The sequence below is a fragment of the Phasianus colchicus genome, chromosome 3, assembly GCF_987193195.1.
Source record: "Phasianus colchicus chromosome 3, bPhaCol1.hap1.1, whole genome shotgun sequence".
Taxonomy (NCBI): domain Eukaryota; kingdom Metazoa; phylum Chordata; class Aves; order Galliformes; family Phasianidae; genus Phasianus; species Phasianus colchicus.
The window spans coordinates 75,722,461-75,744,920 of record NC_143438.1 but is presented as its reverse complement, the minus strand read 5'-3'; the positions used below and the strand labels follow the sequence as shown (position 1 = coordinate 75,744,920).

General features: G+C 39.5%; 1 protein-coding gene across 24 annotated transcripts in view; it reads right to left on the bottom strand.

Annotated features, from left to right (window-relative positions):
- RIMS2 (regulating synaptic membrane exocytosis 2) overlaps window positions 1-22,460 on the bottom strand; it is a 436,018-nt gene that overhangs the window by 58,601 nt on the left and 354,957 nt on the right. For 11 of the 24 annotated variants that reach the window (XM_090137865.1, XM_090137866.1, XM_090137887.1 and 8 more), the window contains one exon: window positions 9,186-9,358. The exons of 12 other annotated variants lie outside the window; for them this stretch is intronic. In XM_090137865.1, the coding sequence (XP_089993991.1) occupies window positions 9,186-9,358 (173 nt within the window). Of the gene's footprint in view, window positions 1-7,955; window positions 8,196-9,185; window positions 9,359-22,460 lie in introns of all 24 variants that reach the window. One more of the 24 variants, XM_090137886.1, reaches the window with a different exon arrangement.

The following is a 22,460-nucleotide window of genomic DNA, read 5'->3' as shown; positions in this document are numbered from 1 at the left end:
TTACTAAGTCATGAAATACAGCTGTGCCACAAGCATGCTTAAAACAACTCCGATTTATTCCTTGAAGAAATGAAAAGAGCTCACTGAAATTAAAAACAAATTGATAAACCTAATTTTAAATCCACTGTGTAGCATAACCGAAAATCATCAGAGAAATATTGTAAAATTAAATCCTAAAGGGAGAAAAAATCAAATTTCAAAATAGAAATTCTCAAAAATACATAGAGATAAAAGACATCCTCAGGATAAGAGGAACCATGATTTAGCATCTTTACTCACTCAGGACGATTTTCTTATTGGGAAAAAAAAATTAACAGCTGGAAAACTTTGGAAGAAAGTCATATAAGAACTGGACTGGATGTGCTACTGAGAGTATATCAGGAGATAACAAAATGCACAGGAAAGAAATAGTTGTCCTGAAAAGCCATTATTCAAATAAATGGCTGTAGGCAAACATGGATTTGACTACAACTACCTCTATACTTGGCTCATGGAAGACAAAAAAGCTTTGATCAGCACTGTACAACCTGGCGGTGCTTCACTCCTCATCCCTTTGCACTGCTCATGTGTGTGATGGGGGGAATCTAAACAATAAAGCAGCTCTGACATTTATGTCTTCCCCTGCAAATTCAGGTTGCTTGAGGACTCCAGAAAATCAGGGTCAGAATAGACACTGCTAACATTTCTCAAACCTATAGCATCTCTCCGAATTGATCTTCTGGGACCAAGAGCTAAATGGACACGAGCAAGAGATCTGAAGCCATAATTACCTCAGCTGAAGAGACATTATCTGGGACATCATGATCTTGCCTGCCTGACTTCTGTCACTTTGACAAAATGACTTTGAGTCACTTTGGGCCCCTGGGGAAAATTGAAAAGCCATACAGAAAACTTAAGAGCATCTGAAAAAGAAAAGGTTGTGAGGAATCCTGGCATGCATCTTTCTGAACCCAGGTCTGCAAGTTTCCTGACCTATGGAGCATGAGCCCATGGCCAGAGCTCCTTGCTGAGGAACTACGTACACTTACATGCTATGTATGTTTGGAGAAAATGCTTTAGGTAGCACTTTATGAACTTTATAGGCTGTATGACTATTACGCAGGTACAGTGATAGTGCTGAAACAAAATGTTCAGATGTTTAGTCAAGCTACCTAAAAATCAGATAGGCCTGGGAACCCCAGCACAGGAAGAATGTGGAACTGTTGGAGCTGGTCCAGAGGAGGGTCATAAAGATGATCAGAGAGCTGGAGCATCTCTCCTATGAACAAAGGTTGAGGGAGTTGGACTTGCTAAGCTTGGAGAAGGCTCTGTGGAGACCTCACTGGGACCTTCCAGTAGGGAAGCTTATAAGGAGGAGGAAGACCAATTTTTTACAGTCCGATAGGACAAGCAGGGATGACTTTAAACTAAAAAAAGGGAGATTTAGGTTAGATAGTAAGAAGAAATTATTACCCAGAGGATGGCAAGGTGCTGGCACAGGCTGCTGAGAGAGGTTGTAAATGCCCCATCCCTGGCAGCATCCAAGGCCAGGTTGGATGGGATCCTGGGCAGCATGATCTGATGGATGGTAACCGTACTCATGGCAGGGAGGTTAGATCTAGGTGATCTTTAAGTCCCCCTCCAACCTAAGCCATTCTACGATTCTGTGATTTTGATTCGTTTCAAATCCTCAGTTTATTTCTATTGATTATCTCTACTTCTTGCATGTCTCTAGGGCTTTTCATCTGCACTTCTGTATTCTAAAGCCTACTGATGCGCTGTTTTTGAGTGACCTTAAGTGACATGAGTATATCAGTGCTTTCTGAATCACAGGTTGGAGCTGATGCACCATGGAGGCTGAACTGCAGGTTGTGTTTCATGGAGATGGAAGCATTCTCAACAATACTGTACTGTTGTCAAACACAAAAAGTCTGAGTTGTAGACCATTTCAAATGAAGTATTTTCATTCTTTGCCTATTAATAATGTGTACTTCCAAATTCATTATTTTAGCATTTCCCAGCAGATAAAACTAAGTCTACCATCTGTAGAGAAATCTGTACATATTTTGTATCTGTTCCAGGAAACCAGGTCTCTCAGGTTTTGATAGGTAGTGATGACTAACTCAAAAACAGGTGACATTGCTAGATTTCTTAAATGATTTATATTCTGCTCTCAGTACAGATGTCACTAACAATATATGAACTAATACAATTCCTTTCTGAACCACTGATATTGTTTCCTTTTCAATAATTTCTAAGAAGCCAAAGATAATTTTCTTCTGTACGTCATCTGCTGAAGTTTAAAATGTGAAACAGTCAAATTATTGTGTCCATTGCTACAGACACAGTTGCTGTATGGATTTTTATCTCTTGAGTGTAGAATACTAAATTAAGTTTTAAAATTTACATCAAAAAAACAATGGGTTTGGATCCTTACTTGAAATAGGGTCATTTGTCATTAACTGCTAACAAACTCTGTATAGCCCAAAAATTCTTATCTTACTGGAAAACAGAAAATAGGTTCTTTGATTTCAGAGGCACAGACCAGCTATATTTTAGCAGCAATCTGGTTATCCAATGAGAAGCATACAGAAGAGTTACGTTAGAAGAACAGAGATTTTAAGACGCTGCTTTTTGTTTCAGACCTCTGTCCATTATACGTGCCCCAGCCTCTCAAATTAACAAAGCATTTTGAATTTGAAAAAGGCTAGTGAATGTTAGAATCATAGAATCACAGAATATCCTAAGTTGGAAGGGAACCACAAGGATCAAGTCCAACACCTGGCTCAACACAAGACCACTCAAAAATAAGAGCAAATGTCTGAGAGCTTCGTCCAGACACTTCTTGAACTCTGGCAGCTGAGTGCCATGACCACTGTACTGTGTAGCCTGTTCCAGTGCCTGATCACTCTCCAGTGAATAACTTTTTCCTGACATCCAACTTAAACCTCCCTTGATGTTGTATGGCAGCTTGCCAGTCTGACCCCAGGAGTGGCAAGAACACTTTTTGTGATGGTTAAGAAACACCTTGGGCTAAGAACTACAGCAAAGTCAAGAAGTCGCCCTCATCCCATGCCAGGATCAGGGCTGGTCTTACAACAGGAAGGGGTGCGGAGAGGCTGGTGGCCTCATACCTCATCCTGACTTCAGCCCCATCTGGCAGGGCCCGAGCTCATTGCCCTTGGGAGGAAGCATGCTTCTGATCACATGATGGATGCTTTTTTCCCCATGTAACGAGGCCATGACCTAGGCTTTACCACCCTGCAAACCCTGTTTTGTGCTTCAAGAAGGGTCTGGCCTACTAAAAGGCTATGGTTTAGCTAACCAACAGAAGCACAGATCGTTTTTTTTCTAGGAAACCATTGCTAGAGCTATTGAGCACAGACTGCACACACTGCAACTTAGCTAATGTATTATGCAGTTTGGAAAGGGTCTCAGGCTGCAGCTTTCACAGCCATTGCAAGCACATGGCCTGTCTGGCAAGAAAGGTTGGGCACAATTAATACATTTCATCCACTAGTTTAGTTGGTTGGGCACAATTAACTTCCTTCATCCATTAGTTTAGTTGGAACAATCACTACAAATTTTCTGAAACTGTTTTGAGAAATCAAACAACGCAAACACACTGAAAATAGATTTTTGATGCTTGTTGGCTTTTGCACAATTTCTGATATTTTTGCCAGAATATAGATTTTCAAAAGCATTACTAGTTTCCACCTCTATGGAGCAGCTAGCACAGACTACAAAATACTGCATTTAACTGATAATAGCTGCAATTGCAGTAGAAGCCACATAAAAACTGAAATAAAAGATTACAATACAATGAAAAAGCAAGGAACAAATACTCATCAGGCACCAGTTTTAAAACCTACATAATTAAATTCTTTGAAGATTTTTTTTTTTTTTGACTGAATGACACAAAAGATACTAGAAATTGAATTTGAGATGAATCTTTACATCCCACAAAGGAAAGGGCACAGAGAGCATGAAGAACTATTAGGAAGAGAAAGAAGTTTTTTGCATGAATAATCCCATTACTTAAAACTACATGCTGCACTGTTTCTTGTATTTTTGAGTAATTCTGCAAAATTACAATCCAGCTGACTTCCTCCACTGTAAATCCTCATTCTTTACTGGTGATATATATATATCACTGCTGTCTTTTTCCCCAAATTGCAGAAGTGTGCTTTAACATATCACTTTAGAAAGTGGAACAAACCTCTCGTCTTGCTCTCATCAGTTCCACAAGTACAGTCACATCCTCTTTCTCTTTTTCACCCATGTTAATTGAAAAAACAAATTGTAAACATTGTTTAAAATAACTCTGTTGAGCTCCTGTTTTCCACTCCCATTTTAAACACTTTCTAAACAAACAAATTTTACTGCTTGTGTTTGTTCAGTTGAAACTGCACCTGGCAAAGTCTTTAATGACATCTTAAGATTTCAGAACTATATTGGTCTCTTCTTTGCTTTGCTACACCATGTCTCAAATTTGCCCTCTCTCTAATCTTCCATTTAACATCTGCTTGAGTAGACTTAAATTTTCTGCTCAGCTGGATGACTGTGATGGTCCCATGACCGTCCCCTATATTGCTGTTCCTAAATCAACATTTGCTTACCGGCAGTACATCAAAATATTGCTTCTGCGATTAAAACTGCCTCCTTACTTCCCTGCCTCCGTCTGCCTAAACTAACATCTGTCTGGTAGCTCCTGAGGAATCACGAATCTCAACTCAGTATCAGTAAATTCAGTATTTCCCTCCAAGACCTCTCTGATCCTTTCTTTTCCCAGCCACGTGGACAGTGCACATCACTTAGACTTGCTCTTTGGACAGCACTTTGAATTCTAATTTCATATTAGGTCCACATTTTTGTGACTTGCAGATACTTACAATTTCACATCTCTACCCTTTCTGTTCATTCACAAACTGAATCCACTCTCACGTTTCATATGCCAGTTATTGCAGTGCTTTTCTCCAGTCCTGACAATTTACCTAACCTAACCACTTCAAGTATACTGTAGGTAAATATCACAGCCTTTCAGTTTGGCTGTGCCACCCTTTGCTGTGCATCAGTACAAAGGCACACTTTTCTTTCTCCAGCTGTACATACAATGTTTTTCTTTTCCAGTATTTAGCAGTTGCTCCTTATCACATTGCTGATCATCTACTTGTGATATTTTTAGTAATGTTTTTTTCCTCAGTGCCTTAAATGCTTGAAAAGAGCTTTCCAGAAGCATTCACAAAACTCACTTATTTCCTTTCTTCAGATCTCCCCCAAGTGCTCCCTGCTGCCAAGATGTCCCCAGCCCTGTACTGTAACTGTCTCCTGTCATGTAGAACATCTCCTAATTCTCCTGTGATCCCCTCTCTGTTCTCATCTTGTGATTTTAATTCCTGTGCTTGGAACACAGCCCATATTTTTATTCTGTATTTGAACACAGAATTATTTATTCTGTATTTGTAGCACAGTGAAATCCTGTTCTGCGACTACAGTTGTGTGCTGATGTGAGCAAATATAACTATCGTGGATTGATATTCAGAAAACAATTACAGAAGGTCAAGATTTGAGGCATTCTTAAGCAGATTTCCTGCAATAAAAATGCTCACACAGTAGATCTAGGTTGTTTCTGGTATCACCAGGGAGTTGGAAGAAGAGTAAAGTCAGATAACAATACATAAGGAGTCTTTAAAAACTGCAGCAGGGAAGCTTGATCCATGCTTTCTGTTTACTAGCATGCATTGCCAAGAAGGAGCATAGTTATGATTTTTCTATACATCAACCATATGCCAATTTGTAGTTCCAAGAGGTTTAGTGAAGGCAAAATCTGACTTTGCAGCTATTGCTGCCAAAAAGATTGATTGACTTATTGTACGCCAGTGCTCTAAGAGCTAATGCAGTTTATTGCACTGAGTGACTCTATGAAACAGGCAAGGGGTGCAGTTATGATGGATATCTGTCTTCATGGTCATTTAAGCTACTTTGAACCCACCTATCATCTCAGCAGACTGAAACCATTAGTGTGACTATTAGCATTACTCACAAAATGTATAAGCATGGTGACTTAGAAATGTATAATATCAAGGCATAGTATGTCTTTAAAGAACTCACTTTTGATGATGGAGTGATTGAGAGCAGCCCCTTTGTCTCCCAGTTCCCCAGAGGAAAAGTGACTGCTGTTCAATGCCTGTGAATACAAATTCCCATCTCCTCTACAGCTTTTCTTGATGCCCAGAATCTCAGCATATAGGAGGTAATTGTCTACTGGTTTTTGCTGGATGAGATGGCTGCTTCAGTTCTGTTGGGTACCGCAAATACCTATTGATATGGTTAGTTATTAAATGATGCTTTGTTGACTGTTCAACACTGTTGTTGAGTATTTTTGGAAGTTGTTAAGGGCAGCTGCAGAGATGCCTTGTTTCATACCAAGAAAGGATCCTGACTTCTCTGCCTTCCTGGAGGTTGAGAGCAGCCACCAGGCAGAGGGATGAGCTGGCACGGAGAAAAAGAAATTCCTTCTCAAAGAAGACTTCATTTTCTGTGAGGGGCAGCATTTCTGGCTGAAGGGTAACCTGAATGCTGTAAACTGGGAATAGAGACCTGCTTTGTAAAAGGCAGGACTTCATGATCCCACTAAAATGAAAACTTAATGAGATTCAGGTGAGAAAAAGGTCCTTTAAGTATTCTTTTCCACACTACCAAAAGATTTGCTTAGCAGTCCCTGGAGCAAGCATGCCAAGGCAATCTTAAAGACAGCTGGTTCTAAGCAGATATTTTTGCTGAGATTTAGAAGGTGTTCACATGAGTGAAGGAATGATGGCAACATATACAATGAGTGGCAATATCACCCCATACCAGCCCAGATTGAACACAACATGTTTTGTTTCTTTTTTTTTAATGACCTTTGCTCCATTCTACCACAGGCAAATTGGTTCATTCATCCCCATTTAGAAGAGTATATCTGAACACTTTATGTGAGTAATTATTTGTTTGAAATAAAAGAAGTGACTGTGTGTGTCTGCATGTGTGTGTATGTACAGGCATGTGCATGTGGATGTATGCAGCAATGGAAGTGGAATGCAGCAGAGTGCTTTAACATGTATTAGAACAGCTTGACAAGCTATCTATAGGCAATGAAGCATTTGCTAGAAAAAGTATTTTTTACTGAGAGTTTCTGATGTGTTTCAGCAAAACTCAAACTCAATTTTTTTATAAATAAAGAAGAAAAGAACACTATTTCTCATAATGCAAATTACATGGATTTTGCAATATAAAATGTCACTGATTTGCATTAGAAGTCACGGTTCAAAGGAATTGTGGTAAAATGTGTAAATCTAGAATGCTGTCTGATAAAATGAGAGCCAATTGTGCTGAAATACTTCTGGACACAATACAGCAGCAGAGCTGCATGACCCCTCCACAGTGCAGCAACCCACAACAGCTTTTCATGTAGAGTGGAAGAAAAGGAAAAACTCTGCTTATCCATGTCAGCTGTCCATCAATATGCAAATTTATCAGCCCATGTGAAAAGGATTAAAAAAAAATTCAAATTCTTTTCTTTACCACTGCCACAAAAAAAAGGTAAAGATGGTTTTGATATTGATAACTCAACAAAGGATTTGTCCATGACCAATAATTCAAGCAGGTAATATAAAGAGGCATCTTACAATTTCTATTGTTTATTACAGTCAAACTCAAGCTCTAGTCTAAAACAATTTAAAAAATAATATGCTGTAGCTGCATACAAAATGATGCATTGAGTCAGTGTGCTGCATCATTTGCTATGCAGAACAAGTTCACTGAAGCTGAGACTAAAACTTGTTTCAACATGAAATCATCACAGCTGAAAGCAAAAGAAGCTACAGAAACCATAGACAATAAACTAAGGAAAGGAAAGGAAAAAAAAAGGAAGGCAGGGAGGGTGCAGGTACAGCAGGAAGCAGGTCAGTAGGTCTTCAGAACTAGAAATGTTTTACCTGTCATCCTCTTTCCCTTCCTCAGCTTGGTCCTCTTGAGCTTTTTCATCTTGCCCTGAGCCCTTGGTTTCTTCCTGATCACCGTTCTCTGCCACCTCTTGCCCTTCCCCTTTTTCATCAGTTTCTTGCTCCTTTGCTTTTTCCTCCTCCTCCTCTTTTTCCTCCTCCTCAGGAAATATTTCATCTTGTTCATCCCCTTCCAACCCTCCCTCTTTTTTTTCCTCTATATTCCTTGTCCTTCTGAAGTCAACAAAAAAATTGAGCAAGGCATGCAAAAGGAAAAAAGAAAAGGATAAAGTAAAGTTAGGGCCACAGAGAAGAGCATGCATGGACTCAAAAGAAAGGAAACATAGAAGGAATGAAACAAAAACTGAAAGATGGAAGTAGCCACACAGTAAGTCATGCTGGCTAACCCTCCAGCCTGCACCAGAAAAGCCTTACACTGGGATGTTTTCTTAGGAGAGCCTCTAAGGCCCTCTTTGAATAGAAGTTGCATAGCAATACATCTCATTTATAAAAGGAAGCCATTGGACAGAAACAATATCCTAACACTGCCCATAGAAACAGATGTTGAAAATATCTTATGAAATGCATTATTTCTCTCCAGGGGACAGATCTTTGGCATTGAATTTTGCTGACAGATGTGGGTGGGTTACACCTGCTGAGAAAAATGATTTTTTGTCTGTTCTGCAGTCAAAGCTCCACTGACAGTGCAGGAGGGGCACGCAAAGGAGATTCTTTGCTCACAGGCACGCTGAGCACACCTTGCTGATGACTGAGTGGTGTTACGCCTTCTGTTGAGCTGAACCAGGGTCTGTAGCATTAACACAGACTTCTATAACAGTTAGCAGCTCTAGTTTAAAAAGTGCATTAACATGTCTCTGGCACTGTCAGTAATTTGATGTTAAGTTTCTCTTGTCAGCTATCTTAACTATTTTAAACAACTGTTACCAGGAAGTGCAAACCTAAGCATGTCTAAGCATGCTTGCTGATAGCATACGTTTGTTGCTACAACATATGCTATTGTAACTCAAAATGACAAAACTTTGCTAAAAACAAATACCATAATAAATTCAAAAAGCATGAGATGAAAAGGCTATTTAAAGCGGTATTGTGCGCATTTCCTGCCAACTCCAACTTCAGCAATACATTCTTCTCAGTCACAAATACTGAAGCGCTCAGTTACTGAAACCCCACAGCTGTGGCTGCCTTAGGGCTCGCTGTGCTCACCTTATTTTCTTGTTTCCCCGAGGCCGCTCTGACTGGACGGACATGTAGCTCGTGCTGCTGAAACGAGAAGCGCTGCTCGTCCGAGACACTGCTGAGACATCGCTGACATCGCTGTCTGAGGACTTATTGGAAACGTTGTCTGAGCCTCGCTGAGCGTCCCGCCCCGAGCGATACTGCAAGAGGAAAGGGACAGAGATGTTGTCAGTGGCACTTCCACAGATCAGCTATGGCGATGGTCCCTGATGGCATCTAAACTGCCTGTGTCACCAGACTGCCTGAATCTTTAAACTGAAGTTTTTAACTGGTAGAGAATACAAAAAATGCCTTGCTTCATATTAATTTTACTCTGCTTTGATATCCAATTCAAGTGATTAGCTCTGCGGTTTCATCCATAGGTTAACTTGTACAAACATCCAGCTCTCCGAGGGTTTCACCAACCTGAACAAAGACGTCTGCGCCATCGCACAGTGCTCTCACCACAGCTGTTTCACCAGTGCACAACAGCACGGCGGGGACTTGGTGACGCGCCTGCGGCTGCTGGGCTCATGAAACATTGACCAGGAAGCAGATGCGCTTCACACTGCCTACAAAAAGCGTGTCTCTTTTGGGGCCTAGCCTATTTACCAGAACTTCTGGTTGACAAATGATAGCACTTTTCTTTTTTTATAAGAGAAGACAGATGAGATTATCCAAGTAAAAGACATCATGATGTAGCTCTGCAAACAAACAAAGCCCATGGCCTTCTGCATTGCGGGGCTGGGAAGTCCGAATGGATGTGAGACCAAAGAAACGGGACTAGAGAGCTAGAGATTATTTGCACTGATAATGTACAGGTGCTTCAAATGTTCTCGCTTGTGTCCGTATGCTGTCACCACAAAACCAGCAGGTGACTGGCCATCAGCAGAGCCTATGTACTATTAAGCAAAGCTGTGCAGAGGTATCCAGGTTTGATTTGATCAAAATATGGGTATTTGTTCTTGCTATCTATACCAGTAAACTCTAAAGAAATGCTAAGTCTTTGACACTCTGCACTGCACCTTGTGCATATAAAATAAATAGCAGAGATTTTTCCTCTTCCTCTTCATGAGCAGACATTTCTGTGTACACAGCAATGCAGTGGGTTACTATTCAGTAAGTATTCATCTTTTCAGAAAAACAGTTCTGCAGAACAAGCTGTCAATGAGCACCAAACTGACATCGAATGAGGACAGTATGAAAATATGTAAAGTAGAGCACAGGCAGAGTTTAAAGAAAAAAAATGAGAGGAAAAAACCTGCATAATTTGTCAGCGCCTCACTGAATTCCTGGGGAGTAGCAATGTTGGGCTCAGATCCTTTTTACAGTTTTTGAAAAACCATACTATGTGCAGTCCACAGATCTTTTGCTTCTGTGTCTTACAAGTGATAAGGGACACAGAAAGACTGCAGCATTTCAGAATAGCATTTGAGGACCTGCTATAAATGGATATTGCACTTGAAAATAATGAGTTACCTTGCCTGTTTTAAGATAGATAAATGAACCAAAGACAAGAAAAAATGCTCAAGCAGGTTACACCGCACACTTGCTGCAGGCAATGGCCAAGCACAACCTGGGCTGCATGTTTGCCTAAAATTGTTGCCAATACTGCAGCTGCCTCCCTGACCCGTCCTGATTTCCAGTATTTGTGTTCATTTACAGACCTGTCACCACTTTCTTCTTCAGCCCTAAGGTGTGGGAGAGCACTCAGCCAGCACTAAAGTCACAGAAGATCTCTCTGATCACATCATTTACAGGGTATAACATGTATTGAAGGTTTTTTTGACACCATTAATATTTTTGTTTGGTATGTATTTTTACTGATTTGGAAATGTAAAAATAATAATTTAACAACTGTTCTGACCATCAAAGATGGAGGAATGTTAAGCCAGAAAATTACTCTCTTGCAGTAATTCTTTTCAAAGACCAACTGATCAGATTTTTGGAGAAGACAAAACAGAGTGCCTTATGGAACGTGTCTGTACTCACAAAATAATAGAACATCCCAAGGTGGAAGGGATCCACAAGGTGATCCAGTCCACCTCCGGCTCCACACAGGACCACCTAAAATTCAGACTGTGTCTGAGAATGCTGTGCAAACACTCCATGAACTCTGGCAGCTCAAGGCTGTGCCCATCAGCCTCTGATGAAGAACCTGTTCCTAATACCCACCCACCAGTGGGAACCAATGGGGCTCCCTCAGCCTCACCACTGCTAGTGACCCTGCGAAGCACACTGTTAGCACTACAGTTCTGATGACTGTCCTTTAGGGAAATGAGCATAGTATCAGATGTAAATCATTTATGGAATTGTTAACTGCATCCCAGTTAAGGGACAAACAATTACTTGTGGTCACCACAGAATGACAGATCTTGACCCACAGATCCCTCTCTGAGCTCCCCACACAGTCAGTGGAAATGAGCCTTTCCAAATTAAATACTTATAAGCCACAAATGCTATCAGCACTGCACAGAGTCATTGTGCAACATGCTCACAGGTTCAAAAACCTGTGGTTATGGTTTTGTCTGCTCTACTTCTACACCTGGAAAAATAATTTTCCAGTTCTTAAAGATAATTTTTTTTCAGTAGAACTGTATTGTACATAACAAATCAGACATTTTCATAAATAAAACAACCTAATTGTACTTTTATTCTTTAAGAAGCCAGCAAGTAGCAGTAATCTAGTGATAGACATTTAAGAATTGCTATGGCAACAAAAGCAAATTAAAAGCAAGTAATTCTGGAAATATAAGGGGAAAAATGATTGCCAGGTTATTACCATGCCTCTTTTTTTCTCTGTTGTATGTAAGAGTATCTCTCAGAAAGTATTTTAGATTGAGTCAGAGGGTACAGAAATACTATTTGGCCTTTACTATTTCAGGATGTTTTAGAGTTGAAATTAACTTCATCTTTTCATATTCGTGTCTTAATGTAAAATATTTATTTTTGAAAGTCCTGTGAAATATTTACACATTCTCTTAGTTACTGTCTCACAACAATATTCTGCCACAGCAAAATCTAGAAAATGAAACTAAATTGTGTACTTTGCCAGATGCCTCAATAAAACAAATCTCTCCAACTCATCCATCAGGTCTATGTCAAATGTTTTGCTGGTTTCTAACCCCAACAGTGTTCTTGATTTAGATAAAATCCAGATTATAATTTTAAGAGTATTACATGTTAGAGTTTCAGTACCTGCAGCACAAAAAGCAAAAGGAAATACTGCCTGGCTGATCGAAGCTATTATGGTATTTCAGTTTTACATCTGTTTCTGAAACTGCAATTCAATATAAGACAGTTTCCATACTGCTGCCCTGCTCTCTGCCTCAAAAGTAAAATGGCATTTATGTTGTGCAAATATTGATTTTAATGAACTGTCCACTTCATTGACTGTAAAACACTACTTTTTTTGCACAATTTTACACAATCCTTTCTTCAGTTATTGCGTGGCTAAAGTTGCCCAAAGGCATTAGAACTTCAAACATTTCATTTATTTCCTTGGTCTCATTCCACTGAGTTTCAACTTATTTTTTTATGCAAAATGTCACCTACTGTATGAGACCAACTGTTAGACTGAAAAGGTCATTCATTATTAATCAAGTGCCATCCACTCACTGAGACTCAGCTGCCACGTCCCCTCCTGCTGCCCTGCTTTTTCTGCATCTTGCTGCAGCAGCCAGCAAGTTGGGAGTACCCACAAGGGCCACTCCTGTCCCCACAGAATCACCAAATCATTAAGATGATCACTAAGATCATCTAATCCAGCCGTCAACTCATGAGCACTGTGCCCACTCACCCACATCCTCATGGCTAGTTGTTGGCTACAGCAGGACCCAGGCTGGATCCTCAGACTCAACAACTCCCTTCCACACTTCGGTTTCCATCAGTAGAAAGCACAGGCATGGAGACAGCAAGGGAATCAAGAATCATAGAATGGCTTGGATTGGAAGGAACCTCAAGGATCATCAAGCTCCAACCCCCCTGCTACAAGTAAGACCACCAACCTCTATATCTAGTACTAGAACCTCACGTGTGCTCTCCCCTCTTTGGACCATCATAAGGCCTACTCTGTAGAGAAGCACACCTCCCTACTGTGCAAGACTGCTTCTTTTTATTATTATTGTTATTATTATTATCATCATTATTATTATGTTAATAACAGCTACTGCAGGAGGAAAATTATGTCCCAACTTTCCCTTTGCTGGAATTGTATGTCTGTCTAACTTCAATTGAGACTCACATAATGCAGCCCAGACACCAGACTTTATGACCCATAGTGCAGTAAAACTTCCCCGCCTGCAGATGTTTCAATAGTGGGCAGTGTGCTGCAAGCAGAGGGCTCGATGAAAATGCACTCTGGCATTTTTAATAGTGAGATGATCTTGTCTTATTTTGTTGTGTTGAAGAAAAGAATAAACTTCATAGTTACAGAATCTAGCAAATAAGTTTGAGAGTTACTTAAAATCCTTTCCTTTATAGTAATAAAATGATTAGTTGGAACCAGTAACAAAAAGACGTGCTTGGTTTTTGCACCAATACTTTGTAACTGCAATAAATTATTTTCCTGCAGTGATGAATTCAAGATTGTTAAAGATGAGAAACAAATACCTATTCTGCCTCCTAATGAAATAGCCCTGCAGGGCTCCCAACCTCTTGCTCTGTGGCTGCAGTCACATCGAGCTACAACTGCTCTCACACTGTTTCTTGAAAGAAACTGCCTTGGAACTTTTAATTCAAAGGGAGTTTGTAAGTTTCCCATTACTTTAATCTACTGTTACCAGTCTTTCATTCTGGACTATATACTCGTGCAGCTTCCAGGCAATTGAAATTGTTGGTCATTTCCACCAATCTTTCTATTTTATAATTTATTTATTTATTTTTTTTTACAATCTACTCATCTTTTTTTTTTTTTTTTTGCTAGCAGCTACGTAGGAACATACAAATCTACTCAATGCTTTTACTGATCAAAATGTTGGGAAGACATTTCAGACAATTGTCTATTGTGTTACAAGAAGATGAAAGAACTGCTCTGGATTGTTTCAATAGCTCTTTGCTTCAATGACAAAAGCTCTTGAGAAGCCTGAGCACAACAACTGTGTGAAATGTTCCATAATTTTTACTGGAGCTACTGGTTCAAGCTCACAGCCTTGAAAGGCACTGTAAATTTTAGTTACCATAGATCATTTGAAGGAATGCTATTAAATTGTTTTAAAATCCTTTGCTGATTGCTGTTCAACGAAGCGTGCCATTTAAAATGAAATGGAACACTTATAAATTTAACAGTACATTTATATAAAGTAAAAGATTCTAAGTAATTTTTGCAAATTGCTGGATACAAACAAGTATGTAACATCAAAATGTATTTCTGTGTGTCTGGCACACATGTACACCCAAGATGAGGGCTGTGCTGAAGGCTCACACCTGACAGCAAGCAAATGCTCACACCTGACAGCATTGCCATGCCTTGGGCAACAGGCAGTGTGCAGCCTCCACCAACCCCAGTGGAGCTGTGCTGCACGCAGCAGCCCTTGGGCCTTCTGCAGAATTAAAGACTAACCTGGGATTGCAATTCCTGCACTGCTCTGATATTAAGTACACATAGTAAGCTCAGCAGCTGTCTTGGGCTCCACCATAAGGAGCTGCAACCAGTTCTAGCTCAGACCCATTCCTTGCTGCCTGCTTGTCCTACAGCCTAGACTTCCCCTTCTTTTTATTCCTAGTATTTGGATCCTGCTCTCCCAGCCCTGCGTTTCTGGCACTCTTTCAACCCTGCCTCCCCCTCTTGCCTTGCAGTAGGGTCCCTCTGGTCCCCTGGCTCTGGCTCAGCTGTGTCTCTTCACATTCTTGCAGTACCAAAAAAGAGAGACCAGAGTCACACTAGGTATTACCATTCTGGAGCAGTATACTGCAGAGCCAGCAAGCCCAGCTGGATGCACAGGAGTGCCCTCACAGCCCAGAACACCAACCGTATCATGGGCTGCATCAAAAGAAACGTGGCCCGCATGGCAAGGGAGGAGATCCTGCCCCTCTACTCTGCACTGGTGGGGCCTCACCTGGAGTACTGCATCCAGATGTGGAGTCCTCAGTACAGGAGAGACACGGACCTGTTGGAGCACATCCAGAGGAGGGCCACACAAATAATCCAAGGGATGGAACACCTCTCCTACAAGGACAGGCTGAGGGAGCTGTGGCTGTTCAGCCTGGAGAAGAGAAGGCTCAGAGGAGATCTGATAGCAGCCTTTCAGTATCTAAAGAGGGGCTATAAGAAAGTAGGGGACAGACACTGTAGCAGGGTCTGTGGTGATAGGATAATCTACTGTTACAAGTCTTCCACCCTGGACTATACACTCATGCAGTTTCTAGGCAATTGAAACTATCAGTCATTGTTCAGGGGAGTTGAACTAGATGACCTTCAATGGTCCCTTCCAACTCTAACAATTCCACAGTATTTTTTTCTTCATTTTTCTTAACATTTCAGTCTACTCCTTCCTTTAATCGGATGAACTGACTATAACCTGGTCTGCAAAACTCACCTCCTAAACCAGCTTAATTTCTTTCCCATAAAGTTAGGCCACTAATTGCAATGCAGTGGTAAAAAACAATGTCTATATTTCTAGCTAATAAATGGAAAACTAGTATTTCAAAAGTTCTCACGACTCTCCCTTACTGACTTGGTGTCCCCTGCTTACTTATTTCACTAACCCATGCTCATTTATTACATTCTTACAAAGGAGGTCTTAAAACCTACATACCTAAGAATCTTGAGAACCTTATTTCACTAAGGGGCTAAGCTATGTTGCAAACCACATCCTTCTGTCAAATTACTAAATGAAAACTGGACAATGAAAAAGATAAAAGTTGAGAGGTGGGCCACTGCAGAAAAAAAAGGTAGCCTAGGTTGTATTAACCGAAGCATAATCAACAGATCAAGGGGAGTGTTGTTCACTCAGCACTCATTAGACTATGCCTAGAACTACTAGAATCTACTACCGAGATGCCATTTACAAGACATGGATAACTGTCTCAAATTGAACAGAAGAGAATGGACACTGGGAAAAATTACTTCAAGGAAAAGTTAGTCAAGCACTGGAATGGGCTTCCCACGGAAGTGGTGAGGTCCCTGTCCAAGGAGATGTGTGGACTTGGCACAAAGGGACATGCTTTTGTGATGGGACTCGGTAGGTCAACCTTATGGCTGGACATTTCTTGAGGTTTCCTCCAACCCAAGTGACTTTGTCATCCCTGGGGCTAAGGGAATCCTGAAGCTGAAGAAGAAACTGCAGGGGCAGCAGCAACAGAGAAACCACCAGTGGATCACAAAAATTGAAACTCTAGATGGAGGTAACCTGGAAGTAAGACAAAAGCAAAAAAAAATTGTCTACTTCATGTGGTGTGTTTTTTTAAAGAAATTCCTCAGCGTACAGTATAAAATAAATACAGTAGAACAATAGAAAATGCTCAGGGATTACATCAAGGTGTACTTACAGGACCTGCAAATATTTGTAAATTTAAAAGCAGTAAGGCTTAAGAAGAACTTGAGTCCTTTAGTGAGGTTAAGAATTAACTTGCCCACAAAACATAAACTGCTTTTCTGCCTTCAAAGATCTGTTCCTGCAGACAGTGAGAAAAATTAAGCAGTCTCTCATCCTTACATTATTTTTTATGCACTATGGTGTTAGGAAGATCAAGACAAATTCTAATCTTAGCTGCAGTGATAACTGCCCTGAAATTAAGAACACCTTGATCTCCACTGATACAGAGATAATTCACAAAGACAGCTGCATCCAGTCTAGGGAATTAAGTGTTCTTACTTGAAGTTACTTTAAGCCAGGATGATATTTTATTCATTTTGAAAGGAGAAGGTATTGAAAACTTTCTGCTGGGATGTATGAAGTTACCATATTTTAAAAATACCATCTTGACAATGAAAAATACAATGGGTTAAAATACTTTTTTTAGGGTAAAAATAAGTAAAGGAACCTTGAACAATTTTAAGTATCATCTTTAAGAACTCAAAAAGCAATTCTAGATAATTTATCCACTGGCGTGAAAATCAAAGGCTTATAACAGTCAAGCAGGTATTTCATATTTAACAGAATCATTAAGGTTTGAAAAGACCCCAAAGATCATTTAGTCCATCTACCACCAATACTGCCCACTAACCATGTTCCTAAAGGACCTGTTCAGGCCCCTGCTGGTCCAGCCCCCCAACACATAGGGCATTACAGGGGTAACAAAAGACCTACGGCTTGCTCCAAAGCTGTCCCAGCTCTGTGCAGCGGTCAAAGCTCACACAGTGACAGGAAGCAATGGGACAGGGAGCAGCACCCCTTCTTCACAGCCCAAATGCCAGCTCTTACACCTCCTTACAAAGCTTCATATCCTATTTTCCTTTCCCACTATCCACTGTAATTCCTCCAAAGTTCAATTCAGTACCACATAAGCATTGGTTGTGCTCTTATTACCTGACAGCACTTGCCCACCACAGCATTTTGTTGCCCAAAAGCCCACTGCAAAGTGCTTTACATGGGTTGTTTCCACCTGTACTCTGCAGTGGTTCTCCTCAATGGGGGAAAATTGAGTTTCCCACTATTTTCCGTCTGTTCGGTTTTACCAGGGGTTTTCACAACTCTCCTATTTCTTGCTGCAAATATTTTCCTCCACTTGAACACAGGAAAAGATCCTACAAAGAGAAACCTCATCAAAAATTACTTTGAAGTTACAATTCACAGAGAGCTTCAACTTCAAATCATCAAGCCATAGGAACATGACTCAATGATATATCAAGCCATAATAACATGAGGTTACTAGCAGTTGTCAGCATCCTTGGGTAGTATGCTTGACATACTCTATATAAATAAATATATACTAAGTAAGACAACTAATTTATATTACTTATCAAGAAAGACAACTGAGATTTTTATGAAGAATTTTCAAACACTGGGTATTAATGTAAGATGAGCTTTTTCATGTTCCTAGCTGATTCTGGCAGATTAAACCTGCCTTGACAAGGCAAACCACAGAATGCTCTCACACAGCCAGAATATTTCCAAATATTTTTGAAGAAAAGCAAAGATCTTGAATAAAGGAGTCTACCTAATATGAAAGTAAAGAAATAAGAGCTTCAGAAGAAGAAACCTTTAATTAGAATTAAGGGTGAAAGGATGTGCAACAATCAGTCATCCTTTTCCAACATGAAAAAAATCAGAAAAGCAGGAAAAGATGGAAAGTAAAACAAGCATATTTCTAAGATTTACTTGAAACAATCGCTATCCAAATTGCCTTTCATATTTCTGACCTCCTGATTTTTTGACTGCTGCTTAAAACAGCATAGAGTCAGTCACCAAGTTCCACTTTAGAGGAAAAGGTTCACAGTCTGGCTTTGTGAGTGTGGGTAATCAACCTCTGATGTAATACTTCCTCTCAAAGTTCCGAGCATGTTTTTAATTGCTACATGTTAATTTTTGGACCATATTATCCAGAGGAAGAAAATTATTTCTAATGGAGATCACCAGATCTTCAGTATTCCATAACACTGTGCCAAGATGTACCATCATGGACACTGTCAACTGTAAAAAAATTAAGTTGTTCCACTCGTGATTACACAAAAGTAGGGATAGACAGAATCGAAATGTACTTCCTGTATTTGCTTCCGTTCCTCAAGTGGTTCATACATCATTTCTGTCATCACTGCCCTTGCATTTCCTATGGTGCTGCCATCTAGGCAGCAGTTTAATTTTTCAAGAGGATAACAAGGCAGGTCTCCTCTTTGGTTTAAGAAGTGCTCAGGTTTCTGGTTGTTTTACCTAACTTCAGCTTCTCCAACATGTTCCTGTGCAAACTCAAGTAATGAAGTCAAACAATATGTATTTTAAAGAGTTCCCACTTAACATTTCTGTTATTTATTTTCAGTCGTGTGCCTCTCATAAAAAAAAAAAAAAAAAGAAGCAAATAAAGAAGATGGAAAGGCAATCATTTTTTTCTTATTTTATCCCAGAAGTCTGCTAAGTATTTCAACAAACCTGATGGTTTGAGAACGAGAGTATAGTGTTGTGCCTTTAATAGAACATTCTCTATGTAACATTTAAATATGACTTTCACCAAATTTGTCCTGGGACACAGCACCATCGAAGGAATTCATGCTGAAGAGAACAGCTGGATTGACACATGGGCCATCTGGTGAGCGCTTATTCCTGTAAGCAGAAGTGCCTAAGGACCACGAGTTACACAAGAATAGGATATAAATGTACCTTTGTAAAACTTGCCTTTATAAGTCCTTAAATAAACAGAAATCAAAGAGAATAGCCTCAAAAATCATGTATGATTTGAGGGAAGACCCTGTAACTTTTTATTAATCTTTTGTTTTCCCCGATCCTGAGAATACATTTGAAAAAGTCAAGTACAGCAGTAAATGCACAAGCTCAGCCAATCATTTGTCTACATTTTTTTTTTTTTTTAGATTCTTATCTAGCTAAAAGAGAAACAAATCTATAGGATGCAGACAGCACTATCTCCTTATCTCCCTGTCAACAAGTTAAACTGCTTAGAAAACATTTCTTTTCTCTAAAATGTTTTTCCTCAGCACCTCCATCCCTGTTATTTTGAGAGACTGGGAATAAAAAGGCTGCAGGGAGATCATGAGCATGCAGACTGCTCCTGGAAAATAAAAAACCTCAGATCTCTTTTTTCTTCTTGATTCATTATACTTCAGTTCACAAAGATGAAGTAATTAAAACATATGTATCACTAATGTCTTTCATATAACTTCCTAAATTTTATAATTATTTAGCTCTTTGCTTGCTTGCAAAGCCAATTTGAATTAACTTTCATAGAAAATATTCAACATCTACCACCACTAACTACAACTTCAGCTTTACCACATAAAACTTTAGCAGCAGGATACTCATATGGAACATTTCCAGAAAACAAAGAAAAAATAATTCAAGTGAAACTGCACAGGGAATGTAAATCATTCACAAAGCAGTTACCTATGTGGGAACTATTCTTGGGGTCAGTAACTTCTTGCAAACATTTCTGAAGATCTCTGATATGAATGAATTTTAATAACCCTGAAAGTTCTTTTGATTTTACAGATGCTTTTTTTAGCATAGCATTAGCATTTCTGAATTCATGTGACTGCAAACCAGTTTAGAAGCGGAAAAGCAAACATTTCTATCATTGTCTCCTAAAAAACACCCAAGCTACTTCTTTAGAATTCTCGAAACTCAAACTCAGCCTGTTTACCAGAAATGAATTGACGTTATCTTCTCTTACACATAGAAAATTTCAATTTTGTTTTTAGAAAATCATATGCAAGCTAAGTAATGTGCAGTTACTAATAATTAGCTACTTGCTTCAGATTAAACTGCAGAAGTACGCAGATCACTGGAATTGTTTTTCACCTGATGTCATCTGTCACTCTAGGAAGAAAAAAAAACAGGGTGATGCATCCTTTTTTTTTTTTTTTTGTAAAATTGAATAGATTCCAGATACTGTATGTAAGGAAGCTAATAGAAATTCTTTTAAAGATTTGACATAGTTTGAAGGCAAAAAATATACCAAACAATATACATGACAAAACTGTTGCCTGTATGATAGATGACATTTTTTCTCAGCATACACTGGCTCTGGAGGAAACAGATTTCCAAACAGCTTTTGGAATATGGTACTCAAGCTTATTAAATGAAAATATACATATTCAAGGCAAAGATTTGGGAAAAATATTTATTTAGGGGAAAAGATGAGGTTCTGTTTATGTAGATATTATTTTAACTTTATTTGATAATTTTATCTTAAGTTTAATGTTAGACTTTCTCAGAATACTACTAGTAAAATAAGTTTGCTGCAATAATGTAACTATTTTACAGTTTAGTTTACACTGCAATAAAAAGAGAATGGGGTACATCATTACTTTGTTCAAAAGTAGGGCTTGAATTTTCAGAATGGCTTTTTTTTTTTTTTTCTTTACTTCCTTGTTGTTATTCACCTATTCCAGACTGCCACTGAAATCACTGGTAAAGCAACAACTTCCATCTGTAGGAGCAGGATAATATTCTTTCTTATTTATCACTATATTCTATTTGCTAACACTACATCAATACTAATGCCTGTAAACTTGGACTTTACTTCCAAATGAAAGTCAGAACCAACAAAATTTAGAATGGCCTCAGAGGTAATTCTGTCCTTTAGTAACATTTTCACCAAAAGTGTTGCTGAAGGCATGAAGTCTTCACAAAGGAAATAATTTCCAATTCTGAGCCTCAAGGTGCTGACCCTACTTTGATTAACTCCCTAGTCTGCCTTTACAGAAAAACATTAGTGTGCTTCATATACATCTAAATTCTTCACCTGTACTACCTGCAGTACGGATGCTTGCAGCCACAAAGCTGCTGAAACAAACTGCAAGAGATTATGTATTTAAGATACTTCAGAAAAAGAACTAAAAAACTGCAATGCCTTGGGTAAATCCCATGGAGACACAAAGCATTTTTCTTGCATGATGATAGATGGGAAAATATCCCTCAAATCCAAAAATCTGAACTTCAGGCTAAGGTTGGTAAACTGGCAAAATTACCATTGATTTCTCTGGGGCTGCTGTCAAAGAAGAACAACCCTTATAATACAAATAGGCACTAGACCAAAGCAAAGCAAAGACATGACCAAAGCAAACTCTGAGTGAACCTCCTCCCGAGATATGTCAGGAGCAGCTGGAGCTGCTGCTGGTGGTGGAGCTCCATGAGATGTTGCAGAGCAGGGAGGTCGGGGTGGGAGGTGATGGGGCAGCCAGAGCTCTCCTGCCCTGTGCTTGGGGGACAACCCAAGTGCGGGCAGTGGCTGTGGTCTCTGAACCACCTCTGTGAGGCAGGTCCTGTTTTTTTCTCATTTCAAATCCTGGGCAGTTAAGCAGGCTCCATGGGCACTACACTGGGACTCCAGGTTCATCCATTCCAACTGAACAAAATGCTTTCCTTGATTCTTCAAAGTTAATAACCTAGCAGTGGATTTAGCAAACATGTTTCAGGCTGAGCTGGAACAATGGCTCTGCCCATGTCATTTTCCAAATGTGAATCACCAACTATTCTGCCTGGCACAGACTTAAGGAGCATAAACTGCTGCTAGATTTGATGCATATTATCATGGACTATTATTCTAATTTTTGGGGGCTTCCTGCCTATTGCAGCAATTCAATTAACTTCCCATATCCCTCATATTTGAATGTTACTACAGCATTTACTACATATTTCCCAGTTAATTTTCATT